Source organism: Pundamilia nyererei, unplaced genomic scaffold (genome assembly GCF_000239375.1).
Source record: "Pundamilia nyererei isolate P.nyererei 1_Seehausen unplaced genomic scaffold, PunNye1.0 scaffold00082, whole genome shotgun sequence".
Taxonomy (NCBI): domain Eukaryota; kingdom Metazoa; phylum Chordata; class Actinopteri; order Cichliformes; family Cichlidae; genus Pundamilia; species Pundamilia nyererei.
Window position 1 is genome coordinate 1,217,308 of NW_005187483.1, and position 13,523 is coordinate 1,230,830.

Below are 13,523 nucleotides of genomic sequence, written 5' to 3' on the forward strand. Positions count from 1 at the left end.
TATCCATGAAGCTTGAGTGGACCAGCAGTCTAGGAAAAAAAACTGTGATCCTGAGAAACATATCTACATGGTGGTTTCTCTAACAAAAAGGCACACAAACATGGAGACACCTTGCAGGTAGTTCTGTCTTCAAGAACACCAGAGACATGGACAGATGGTCATCAGTGCAGAGGACAAACACATGATTTTATAATTAAAAATAAAATCAAAAATACAGATCCAGGCCATTAAAAAGGTATACTGCCATTAAGAAACATCTTCTTTTCCCCAAATCTCTAAAACAACACTTAAGGGGGAAAAAAAAAAAAGAAAAAAGAAAAAAAAAAAAAGAACGCATATGAATTGAAACCTTTTTGGTTTAATGTGAAATAGCCTTGACGTTTTGATGTTGAGTAGCAGACTAATATCATAATCAGTTTATCATTTCAATCTGACTCACAGCTGTAACAGTGTTTATAAACACTGGTCTACCAAATTAAAGGACGGTTGAACCTTCAAGTGTCCACCAAAACAATTAAAAATAAAATTTAGCATTAAAGATACAGTATGATGTCAAAAGATACCCTACTGGGATCTAAGCTATTAGTCGTCTAGGAGACAGTTATTTACATTCCAATTTTAAGAGATTTTACACCAAATTTGCAGTAATATTGCTTTAAATGTAAAAATTTTATATATACAAAAAAAACAAACAAAAAAAACAAAACAAGGGAAAACCTCTTGACTGGCAAAATATTTTAAGACATCACATGCATCACATGCATGCTTACTTGCTTATTTTCTTTAAATGAAAGCTTTAAAAAAAAAAAAAAAAAAAAAAAAAAAACCCCTCTCAGGAGAAGCGTTTTGGGGGGAGAAAAAAAACAACAACCCAAAAACAAAACCCACAACAATAAAAAGGCCCTATTTGGCTTCAAGTCAAGATGTCCTGGCTTTGGCTTTGAACGGGCTACTATTGGCCCAACAGTACCATTCAGATTTAAGGATTTCTGGACTTTGGGTTGCTGTCTGCCTGGACAAAAGTAGAAAAAAAAAACTACCAGATTCTTTTTTTTCTTTTTATTCACAGCCACTTCTCATTCCACTGGGCTCTTCCTCTGACCAGAGCGACCCGAATTTCGGCAGGTTAAACTACCTGAAACAAACCAGAAAGCAGTCATCAACATTTATTACAAACACAATTTTCTAACTCAACAGCAGCATTAACACCCCCCCAATAGGTGACAAAGGTGACAAAACTAAGCAGACTGCTTGATCCACACAAACTGAACATTGCTTTATTGACCAAGAAAAAACAAAAACGCATTCAGGCAACAATACCAGGTACAATAACTCAGAGAATGTGTTCTAAGACCACATGGAAAACAACAGATAAAATAAGGACCAGAATGCTACATTTGAGGAAAAAGATCAGAAAGTGTTTGCTCCAGAGTCCAGAAAAAGATGGATGAATCTGAGCCTGCTGCATAGAAATCATGTCGTCTCTCTTTATGAGCCCTAGACAATTGACCCAATGCAAAAATACACTGTCAACCAAGTCTAATTTCTCTGAAAATTGAAATTGCACTTTGTCTCCATAAATTACAGATAATTCTCGTTTAAAAAAAAAAAAAATAAATAAAGTTGGCAAAATGTGTGCTTTAGGGATGGAAATACATGGTAAATGGCCTGCATTTGTATAGCGCTTTTCTAGTCCATAGGACCCCAAAGCGCTTTACACTACATTCAGTCATTCACCCATTCACACACACATTCACACACTGGCGATAGCAAGCTACATTGTAGCCACAGCTGCCCTGGGCGAGGCTGACAGAGGCGAGGCTGCCGGACACTGGCGCCACCGGGCCCTCTGACCACCACCAGTAGGCAAACACGGGGTTAGTATCTTGCCCAAGGATATTTGGCATGCAGCCAGGAGGCAGCCTGGGATCGAACCACCGACCTTCTGATTAGTGGCTGACCTGCTCTGCCACCTGAGCTACAGCCATCCCACATGTTGGGAAAGCATCACTTTTAAATTGGGTGCTAATTGTACATCTAATCAAAGGCTCACTATAGTGTTACTATACATGACTATGCTGGCTAACAATCCACAATTAAGTACAAATGCAGTGTAACTAAACTTAATGAAGACGTAACATAATAAATAGCCGTATGCTTATCTGTAGTTGCTATGATTATTTTGGACTAGTTGGGCCCAAATAGTTTAAATTACTTTCAATTTACAAACAAAATAAATCAAATACATGTTAAAATTAGCTACATAGTGCTAATAGTATAGGTTTGAGACATCTGATTCCATGCATAAAAAGTATGGGAAATTAAATTACCTGCTTGTGGACTTAATATCACATTTTGCTGCTTTCTCTTCTTCTTATCTTCTTGTATAGGTATGCCCTAAAATAAAAGACAGCTCAAAAGATGTACACTTCTACAACTGTACAAAGCAGAATTAATTATAATTTAGGTTGACTGAAAAAACAAACAACATACCTGTTTCTCTGTTTCTCGCAAATTCCTAAAGTGGGGTGAAGAAGAATAATTCTCCATTTTCACATTACCTGCCAAATGACAAGTGAATATTGAAAGTAAGTGACTTTTTTCATACTTCAAAGAATGTAAAGTGACCTTGCAGGTACTTACCAGCAGGGCTTCTGTACAGCTGGCAGTCCTTCTTGATGTGGGCAGTTGATCCACATAGGTAGCAGCAACGAATATCCACTCCATCCCTTTTCCGCCAGTGTTCACTTTTGTGTCTGACCTGATCCTTCGATTCCTCTGCTGTATCCATTTTGTCTTGTGGGTACTCTGGCCTTCTCTCCGAGTCCCTTCTATGTTTAGACCTGGTCCAAAATCATTGACGATGTAACATCAACATTAAGGCAGGCACACAAGGTGCTAACAGACTTAAGTAAATATTATGACAAAATACTTGAGATTGCACCCACTTCTTACGCAGGGGGCAGTCTTTCATGAAGTGGCCGATCTTTCCACAGATGCGACAGCAGCGATCATTGGGAGCCACTTCTCCTTCAGTAAGTACTTCAGGATCAAAGAAATACTCCTGGGAAAGATGCAGGTAAAACACAGTTTTAGTGCTGATTGGATAATATCACCACAATAAAAAAAAAATGTAATGTTCAGACAACAAATACAGACCATCTGACTGAGATACACAGGAGGAAAGTATCTGATGGGTGTGCCAAACACTCTTCTGCCATTGATAAAAGCCTTCATGATGAAATTTGTCACTGTTTTGATGACCAAAATAAAAACATGCACATTTTAAGTAGTGAAAAGTGCAAGAAAAATCATTGAGATGTTAGAAATGGGGGAAAAAAATAAAAATCTATATCCCTCTTACTTTTCCTCGAGAGACCAGCACCCAAATTATGATTGAGATCAAATGGATCTGTGACAAAGAAAATGAACTTGAAAAATCTTCACAAGCAGACATATACAATTACTTTGATTCAGCAAATAAAAATTACACATTTGATTGTGGATAAATTAGTTACAATACACTGCAGCAATAGTCTCACACAAGGCTACCTTCAATGACTATGTATTTGGATGTCCACTGCTTGTTGAAGGTGGTGAGGCGGGCATGCTGTCGGATACAGACAACATGCTCTCTGAAGTCAAAGTCCTCAGTGTAAAAGCGGAGTAGGCCGAGCCACAGCTCCCCCACAGTCTCGGTGTTCTTCCCATAGTGTGGCCAGTGACTGGGCTGAAGGTGGAAAAAGACGATATTGATGAGCTACTAAGACACAGTCTTACATTTATATTAACCATATTGTTTAGGCACAAATCAAATACAAAACACTTACTAGTGCTTTAAAATCATCAAAGAAGTACACATTCCAACCATCTACTAGTACTTCAGGCTTCTTCCCATCATGGATCTGCAAGAAACCAAGCAGTCAAGCTTGACACACGATATTGTGAAATACTTTAAATAACTACTACAAAGAGACTTGTTGACAAATTCATCCAAATGGAGGTATAAGTTTGTTGTTTTAGTTTAAGGGGATAAATGTATTTGAGACAACACTCACATAGACAAATCAACACATCTATGTGCAACTTGTAAAGAGAATACAATTGGCTCTTCTTTCAAACAGACATCTGTACCTCTTGCAGCACAGGGATAACTGGTGGGTCTCTCTGCTGAAGGAAGAACAGCACCATGAGGGTGTAGGCATATGACGAGAGGCTACCACGTGAAGCATCTCCAATGTCACACATCTGTAATGGAAGTGGAAACAACATTTTAACGTTGAACAATACAATAGCAAGAACACTTAAAGATGTCTTAGTCACAAGTCTGTAAAGCATGTTCACCTTGGCAAAAACCTTCATGACGTAACAGAGGATCTTCACTCTTCTGTCAATTGCAGCATACGTAGCTAGTAGGTGAGTGTTGTGCAAGGCCTGAGAAAAAAAACAAACAGAAACTGCAAATTTCAAAAGGTGCACATTTTCTTATTTTCAAATACATACAAAGACAAAAAGAGCCCCACCAGTGTGTTGTAGAGGCTTATATCTCCCTCCAAGCCAGTGCGAACATGGTAGAACTTCACAATGGGTACTTTTGCTGTAGTGATGGGAAGGATGTTCCTCAGACCTGATGTGGATACATAATGACATTACAGGCACTTATGGGGAAGATTAAGAACTTTATTCAATCATAATTTATTTCAGCTTAATGCATTTCTCATTAATGTAAATGGGTAGGTAACATTTTGTTTAAGGTGAATTATTTTAAAGATTATATTAGAACTTTAGAATCTCTTAAAACCAGAACAGTTTGTCATTTGATCAAAACTGACAGTTGCTGGTTGCAGACAAAATAAAGTGCATGAATGTCAGTTTCGTACCACAGCTACTATGTCTTACCTGGGTGTTTCTTTAGCGATCTTGCCAAGCTTTCAATGATGTTGATGCAGTTAATATCCTATGATGAAATGAAGGCAAAAATGATTTAATATAAGCTCCTGCTAGATAATAAGTAATTCAACCATAACAATGAAAAGGAACAAGGGCAACTTGCCTCCAAGTAAAATAATATTACCAATGTATTCTTCAAGCATATTGGCAGATCAAATACGCATCAACTTCAAGTCGTCATTAGAAGCTTGATAAATCAAGTTGGTGTAAATTAAAGATCAACTGCAGCTGGTTCCCTGATGAACAGAACCAAAACTACATGGTAAAGAATTATTGATAACTCACATCTATGGTTTCTTGTCCTTCCAACACCATGCAGATGTCCAGGTCACTCTGTCTAAATCCAAAGCCATTTTTGGATGAGCCAAACAGTTGTAACTGAGCACCTGTGATTTAAAATAAATAATCAACACATGATTTGTTAACCAAATCATTCAGATGCATCATCACGCCAATTCAATTAAAAAAAAAAAAAAAGTTAAAAGATCAACTTCACCAGGAAACTGTCTTCTCACAAAAATCTCAAGGTCTTGAAGGATGTGCTCTCTTACACCCACTTCCAGTTCATCTGGGGCGAAATCACCTTAAAAATGAATGAATGATATTTAGTGACCAAGTAATTTACTGGACACAAGCACTATTCCACCAAAAGTGGTCTTAAATAACTGGCTTTACAACAGGACTCAGGAAATAACGTTATATGAACATGCCAATTAGACATATTATGATAACTAACTACGATTAACAATCAAGTTGTTGATTAATATCAAAACAACAACTTGAAACAACTTTAAAAAACAAAAAAAACAAACTCAAAACTGTTTTTGGCTCATTTTTGCCTGTTTTATATTGTCCGTTTTACCTTTTTATCATTTGTCATCTTATGTGCAGCACTTTGACTGTCTAGAAAGGTGCTATATAAATAAAATTATTTATTTATACAAAATTTTGTGAAACAGTCACATAAGCTGAGGTCCAGTGGATGGTATACTACACTTTTCATGCACCTGCATTAAGCTCTTTTTAGAGTTGTGTACATTTTAACACTTTAAAGTTTAACATATTCTCATCCCACATGTTAAACCATAAACTCACACAAATTTTACCAGATAAGCCTAAAACCACGGATACAGCTGTGTTTTCTTCCAAAGCACTTTTTAAATCTTACATAAAATTTTGCTTAAGTGCTAATGATTAGAACTCAAAAAAACATGAACAGGTGGACTTCATTAAGTTGAAATGAGGAACTTGCAATAATTAAGAGTTTGTTGAGTCCAACAGTATGAAAATGTTTGCATGAGCCTCATTTTTAAAACTTGTTCATACCATCGACAAAAACAATTTATTTCTCAACCATTTGAAATACATTTGTATATTTTTGTCATTGTATGTATTACTAAAATTTGCAAGAGTAGAAATATGACATCACAATGCAGGTAAGGGTTATGTCCCATAATACTCACTGTAACACTGCTCACAGACTTTGTTGAGGACACTGAGAAACTCTGGTGTTACTGGGGGCAAGGGGTCAAGCTGCACTTTCTTGAAATCTTCTGGACAATCTTTCTTCAAATGTCCATCACGTTTGCACAAGCTGCACACGACCATGTGGGACTATGTGATATTGAAAGGAGTTACACATATAGTTTTCCTCACTTACAACCTAAATCTTTACCATACAACTTTAAAATTTTATGTGTTCTTTGTTTAATCAAATTACACAATTGCAAATGCTGCCAGTAGCTGATGACAAGTGAAGGCAAACTTACCTTTCCTCTGGTGAAAGCTTGCTTGGTGAACTCATAAGATGGTCTGCTTTGTTTTTCATTTTTATTTTCTGGTGTTTCATCTTTAATTTGAGAAACACTGACAGGTGCCAAATCCACTTCCTCCTCCTCTTCCTCATCCATTGAACCAGGTGTGTCCAAATCTGGACCCTCCTCATCGGACAAAAGCTCCTCCCCTGATATCTCGTCCACTAGGAAAATCTCTTCATCCTCTATGGTGAAGCTGTCCAGGTGGTCTCTGTCATGCATGTCGACATCAATATTTATGTCATCATCCTGCTCGTCTTCATCATCCTCATCCTCCGAAAGGCTGCTTTTGCCCAAGTCCAATTTTTCTTTTTCCCGCTCTTCATCCGAGTCACTGAATTCTTCAATTTCCTCCTCTTCCTCAATAATGCAATCAGAGTCCTCAGGGCCATTTTCTACAGATTTAGATTGGCTCGTATATTTTGAATGAATGCTGAGATTACTGAAATCTGACAAGCACACACTCTCGTCATTCAAAGCCTTAGCATTGGCCCCTTGAACATATCCTCCCTTCAGTCCTCTTTTGTGATTAGCAGCTGGTGTATTGAGTGACTGTGCAAAGTACTTGTATGTGGTTTTGAGGCAGTGGAGGATGTACTCGTACATTTGCTGGCTGTTCACTGTGCGGGCCACATTTCTCTTCACGGCAAACGGGTCTGAAACAGAACCATTTGTAAACATTAGAACACATAAAAGAAGTCTCTTCATCACAGTGGTTCATAAACGCACCTTAGCCACTGCAACTGGACACAAACAACCAGGTTTGGGGAGGGGGAGGTGGGGGGTTAAATTGAATTAATAACTTCGAAAAGGATGGGATAAGGGGTATACAATAGTTTGTTGATTATTTTGCACTGAGCTTTAAGCAAAATTACACTTTAAAATAAAGTATTACAAGTAAAACTACAATTAATAGTTAATGACTGATAAAAAAAACAAAACTGTGGGTTGTTAACTTTTCCAACGTCTGAAACGGGGTATGCAAGAAAAAGTATGAGAACCACTGCTTTAATCCATGAATCAAACAGAAATAAAAATCTAGGTTTGGACAGAATCAACAGAGAAATAAGCAACATTAAAACAGATTCTGTGTGACCACTTCTCGTTACAGAAGTATCAAGACATGAAAATGATTCAAACATAACAAAGCTTCTGACCCTCTACAGCGATCCGCTTTTTAGGCCAGTCTTTCATCTCTCTGGAGAGGACAGCACCAGTCCGCACACTGATTATATTGTCAGCCATGATGAACTCCAGGGAATAGAAGCGAAGCATTTCGACCCAGAGAAGTCCAACTTCCACTGGTGGATGAGGACTTTGAAACACCAGCGGAACCTGCAAGACAGCCTGATATTACTAAGAGTCTGAAAAAGTATCACTCAAGTTTTCAATTTATTTAACAGCCTTTAAAAAAAAAACCAAAAAACAAAAAAAAACCTGTCTCCAAATACAAGTCAAAATTATATTTTCTGTTCTTTGGAAGTCTTTCAGTTTATTTATGTGTCCATCTTCATGATTACCTTCCCCTTTATGGAGTTGCCTTCTGCTGGTTGAGATGACTCCTTGGAGGAAGGGGTGTAGGCCCAGTGTAAATACCCATCCTCTGTATGAGTAAGGTTGAAGTCTGACAGCCGGCTGAGAGAAAACACTTTGATCTAAAGATGGGCAGATGTTTGCATCAGTTTATTCCAAAATAATCCTAAAAAGAGTCAATAATGAAAAGCAAAACTAATATGGTTTTTTTTTGTTTTTTTTTAAGGATGGAAATGAAAATAAAGACTTACATCTTGGTTGAAATAGGTAGGCAAGAGAGGTTCTTTGCGCTTCTGTAAGTAGAAGATAACCAAAAGGGCAAAGACATATGGTGGTAGACTCCCCTCTTCTGCGCGATCAATTTCACAAATCTTAACAGAAAGCCAAAAATGATGTTAAGAACAAATGCAACTTTGAAAAAAAGAAATGAGTGAATAGTTTTGATGCCTTTGCTAATGTGAGGAACAAGTCTTTGTCTACTAGAAACATACCCGGGCCCAGCGTCTGAAGCCCAAAACCAGTGGCATGAGGAGAGGCTCCTGAGTCGCCAGGGCAGAAAGATATGTGGTGGTTTGGAACGCGTTTTCATTCCCTGCACTAACTTTGCAGATTAGACCACTGTTGAGGAGGAAGGGGGAACAAAAAAATAAGTTCATTTTAATTTGGAGTTTTATGCTCTTGTGGTATGAGCACTGTTAATATTCTCTTGTCACATGCAAGAAAAACCCATGTAACTGCAAATGATACAGACCTACTTCTCTCTTTACAGATGACCACAGGCACCCTGGCATGAAAGTCCGCCTCCATCTCAACAAACAGAGCTGAGAATAGCACAACACAAACAATTTAAACTTTCCATGACACTCAAGCACATGACTGACTTTACCATGTCTGAAAGATTTCTTCAAGACTCTTGAGTCTAAAATGAAAACAAAACTCACAGCTCACAGAGAGGCACTCCTTAACCAACATCAAGACATCTGGCTGATGCATCTGTGAATACATTCCATTTCAAAGCCTTTATACAGCATAAATATAATATTAAAAAGAACATAATTATGGTGCATGCTACAAGCACAGCATATGCAACACAACTTGTGAAATCTAAAATCAAGTGAAATTATATTTTTCCCGCCACCCACACCACCACATCTTACCTTTGCCATATACTAATATTTTTGCTGTCATCTCTTGTATTTGTTCCCTTAAATAATGTCACCCTAAACCCACGTAACTTGTAACATATACACGCAGATGAAAGACTTCTTCCCCTAGCTATTATTCTCCTGACAGGCCTCCAGTTTTAATTTTTAACATTAATATCATTATAAAATTAACATAAAATACAATAAAATTGTATCACACATCATGAACTCACACTGTGTTACTCACGTGAGTTGGATACTGAATGTCAATGTTGACATCAGAATCCTTGAATCCAAATTTAGTGCAAGATGATCCATAAAGCCTGAGTCGGACCTCTATAGATGAGAGAAAGCAGGTAAATATTGCTACGATTTTAATAATACTGAAAGAGCACAGTTGTTGTATATTGTGAACTTTCCTCTTTATGTGTCTTACCAGGCAGAACAGAAAGGAGGAGATCTTGCATGGTGGAGACAACACACCGTCTCTTCTCAACGTCCAGGTCGTTCAGACCATGTTCCTGGACAACAGCATCTAGTACTGCACTTATAGCACTGATCTGCTCTGGACTAGGAGGCAGGATCTCAGTCAGCATCAGCTGCTCTTGTCGCTCCTATAAGTCAACATGCAAATACAGGAAAGGGGTCTTGATCACAGCCTTTAATACATAAAAACTACTACTCCACAATAGCAACACAGTAATACAATCTATATACGGTAAATGTAAAATAACCTTGGCCCTTCTCTTGTGCCGTTTGTCCCGAATATGCTTGTAAGCTTCAGACACAGACTCTAGGAGAACATCACACAGGGCACAGTTGTAAAGAGCAGCAGGGTTGCTGTGGGACCTCTAAAACAATTGTACAACACACACAAAAAAAAAAAAATTACACCGTTAGAAATATCTGTAAATCACCTACACCAACCAACTCAAACATTACATCACCTCTTACGGCTTTTAGGGTCTGTACCTTCTTTAGGCTGTAGATCTCGTCCCTGTTAAGCCGCCTCTCTGCTTGCCGTAGGTTGCGCAGCTCTTTGTTTGAGAGTGTGGACTCTTCAATCACAAAGCCCCTGTTCTCTTCAGCAAAAGCTTTCTTCTTGTTTCTGTTACGCCGTCTTTTACCTTTGAAAATGAGAAATGCAGGGGGAAGTATGAATTTCTAGTTTGTTTTCAACATAGACTTTGTGATAAAGCTGAAAGTGTTTCATTCGTTCTGCAGAGACTGACTTCCAGACATTTACCTGATTTTTGAAAACCATCATCCGTGGCTTCTCTCCTTCCCTGTTCCCTGTCCTCCTTTGGACTTTCTCCTTGCATACCCCTCCTCCAGCTCTGCTGTGGGCGCTCTCTCCAGTTATCTTCCTGAGGACCTGAGAACCACCGGACATCATCTCTCTGTGAGGGGCTGTGGCCTCCTCTTAATCCACCAGGAGAGTGGCTTAGGGGCCCCAGTCCTCCCTTCTTAGGGCTGGCCCTGTAAGGCCCACCTTGATTTTTCTTGGCCTGCTGGCCTCCATCTGATCTGAAGTTCTGTCCTCGCACCTGGTCCTGCATCCACCAGCTTTCTCCCTTCTCTGCCGCTGCTGCTGCCGCCCCCCTCTCCCTGCCGCCTTGCTTAGCCCGGTAAGGCCTGCCAGAGTTTTCCATGATACACTGCTGTGATAAAACTGCAAGATAAAATGTCCAGTTAATGTGGTAATAGTCCTTATGTAATCAAAACAGCACTAACACAAACTGTGTTACAAGAGACCTGCCAAACGTCTGCGTTTGGCAGAAGTCCCTTGTTTGAAGAAGCAGTGTCCCATTTCAGTTCATTTTATTTTGGCATGTAGAAAAACGTATATTGGTTGTAACTGCTCACAATTTTCACAACTTGCCATGTAATCCATACCAGACTGTTGCACAATTTATATAGGCGATGCCGCATTTTTATTTTTATTTTTCAGCCCAGCACCTACTCGAAAATGCTAAGCCAATAGGTAGCGGGTGATAAAAACGGTAATATTAACCTCTCTAAAACACTGGCTGACTTCTGCAAACTCGGGTTAACAGTTAACCCTTTTTCAATGGCCATGAACGCTGACATTCCTAAAATAAAAACAAAAACTTGTTTTAAATGTCAACATTTTATCGTCACTATTTTTAGTATAACACAGCCGCTTAGTTAGCTGAAATAGTTTGCGCACACACGTAAAGCCTAACCCAAACTACAGGATTGTGAGATTATGACATGGTGTAGACGTTAGCTAGCTTACCTAGCTTCAGCAGCGTTATTATTTGACTCTACTGTTACTTCTTCTACTTCCTCGAGCTGGTGGTTTATAACTTTGCCACCTCAGTGCCTTACAACTCGTCAACAAATAAGTGCTAGTAACCGCACTTGTTAGCTCCTGCTGCAACACAGTTACAGCAATGCTAACGCTAGCTACACATACTTAGCTTGCTAGCACAGGCACTTAAGGGTAACAGCTAGCAGCGGCTTTCGTCCCTGTTTCTTGCAATTTTTTGTCGAGCTGCCCAGCCTACAGCTGAGATAAAGGCAGCCATTAATTACACGCTAGCTTGTACTATACACGTGTATTATTAAATAAATCAAAATACCTCCCGCTAGTGCACAGAGGACATAGTTGAAGCCTTGTTCAGTTCTGACTTGGCACGCTCTCTTGTCTTGCACTAGAGTTTGAAAGGTGACATAGGAGCCGTTTATTTTCTAGTCGTCAGCGGCCGTGTTCCGCCCACCGCAAAAAAGAAAAAGAAACTGATATATTGCACAGAAATTAAATTTTTAATACTTATAAAAACATCGTGAATATTAAGAACTTTATACACTGCTCACATTTTTGTAGTATAATTGAAATTATAATGTTGTTATTGTTGTTAATAATTTTCTGATGTTAGCATGATTATAGGAAGAACAAGAAGAAAAATACATGTATCAAATCTAAACTATTTCATATACATTTCAGATGTAGGCTTTCTATAAAATAATAAGCCCAAGTAATTTGATGTTTTTTCTGCAAAAAGTTAAAGGGCAAGGCATCTGTTGTCTTTTAATCTCTCTCTCGTGACTTAAGAGTATAACATATGGTTCAGGATAATTAATTAGATGGTGCCAGTGATTGTTTAGCTTTGGTTGCCCGGGGTCACAGGAGAGCCGTGAGCTGCCTGAGCGGGGAAGACCCCGCGAAAACTGACGTCATCAGAGAGAACTCCCCACTAAATCCAGAAACCAGCATCCAGGAGACTGCTGCTGTGGACTCACTGCTCTCAGTAGCCTAAATACGCAGTCGCTGGCCTAACAGCGCGTGTGCAAACCGGCTCTAGTCAGACACTGGAGATGGTGTCTTTTGAGAACTGTGAAGGTGGTTTCGACAGTGTTTTCAAAAGGAGCCGAATGAACGTCGCCTCTCCTTCTCCAGAAACTCTCACGCTGGCTCAACAGCGCCAAACTGCTCGGAATAGAAAACAGAAACTCGTGTCCAAATTAAGAGACTCTGGTTTTGAAGAAGATTTGGCATGCTCCCCGAGTTCATCCCCAGCTAAGAATGAGATTTCCCTGCTCATGTCACAAAAACCTGTTGCGGGGCAACTCTGCAGCTGGTACCTTCAGTACGGAGACATCGGGTTTATGATCCAAAGGGAGAAAGAGGCGCAGTTTCATCCCTGCAAAAGCCTGGCACGCCAACCGCAAGTAAGACACTTACAGCTTGTAACTAAATGAACCGTGTTAGACGTATATTTATACTTTTTTGACTACTTAAAAAAATTAAAATATATTTGTTGTCATATAAATTGAACTGGTAATTCACTCCTTTTGTTTAAAGGCAGATAGTTAAATGTTCCAGTGAGAGTGACTTCCAGATATTAATTAGTTCTATTGTTCAACTAAAGAAACACCTGAGATGCAGAATACATCAATCAATCAATCAATCTTTATTTATAAAGCACTTTTCATACAGAAAAAATGTAGCACAAAGTGCTTTACATAGTTAAAAGCAGCCCACCCCACCCTCCAACTCACTCCCCACACTCTCAATACACATATATCCCCCCACCCCCACCCACACACACATACA

General features: G+C 39.0%; 2 protein-coding genes across 3 annotated transcripts in view; one reads left to right on the plus strand and one right to left on the minus strand.

Moving 5' to 3' along the window:
- Positions 1 to 1,044: 1,044 nt before the first annotated feature.
- On the minus strand, positions 1,045 to 12,170 carry tut7 (terminal uridylyl transferase 7). Of its 2 annotated transcripts, none has more exons than XM_005738154.1 (29): positions 12,049 to 12,170; positions 10,689 to 11,114; positions 10,415 to 10,569; positions 10,177 to 10,293; positions 9,879 to 10,056; positions 9,690 to 9,778; positions 9,239 to 9,290; positions 9,049 to 9,118; positions 8,789 to 8,915; positions 8,549 to 8,668; positions 8,285 to 8,419; positions 7,922 to 8,099; positions 6,720 to 7,420; positions 6,414 to 6,564; positions 5,447 to 5,533; positions 5,236 to 5,336; positions 4,900 to 4,957; positions 4,524 to 4,627; positions 4,345 to 4,434; positions 4,135 to 4,248; positions 3,831 to 3,905; positions 3,553 to 3,730; positions 3,365 to 3,412; positions 3,160 to 3,251; positions 2,949 to 3,064; positions 2,644 to 2,843; positions 2,494 to 2,561; positions 2,331 to 2,397; positions 1,045 to 1,135 (listed from the first exon to the last, which is right to left on the minus strand). In XM_005738154.1, exons 2-29 carry the CDS (start codon positions 11,092 to 11,094, stop codon positions 1,077 to 1,079), a joined length of 3,936 nt encoding a protein of 1,311 aa, XP_005738211.1. In that variant the 5' UTR covers positions 11,095 to 11,114; positions 12,049 to 12,170; the 3' UTR covers positions 1,045 to 1,076. The 2 variants fall into 2 exon arrangements, with proteins under 2 accessions (XP_005738211.1, XP_005738212.1); XM_005738155.2 differs by lacking the exon at positions 12,049 to 12,170 and adding an exon at positions 11,703 to 12,013.
- A 492-nt stretch (positions 12,171 to 12,662) lies between these two features.
- The window catches only part of ccno (cyclin O), a 3,555-nt gene continuing 2,694 nt past the window's right edge, over positions 12,663 to 13,523 (plus strand). The window contains exon 1 of the mRNA XM_005738153.1: positions 12,663 to 13,138. Within this exon, the coding sequence (XP_005738210.1) occupies positions 12,785 to 13,138 (354 nt within the window). The 5' untranslated portion in view covers positions 12,663 to 12,784. The remainder of the gene's footprint in view (positions 13,139 to 13,523) is intronic.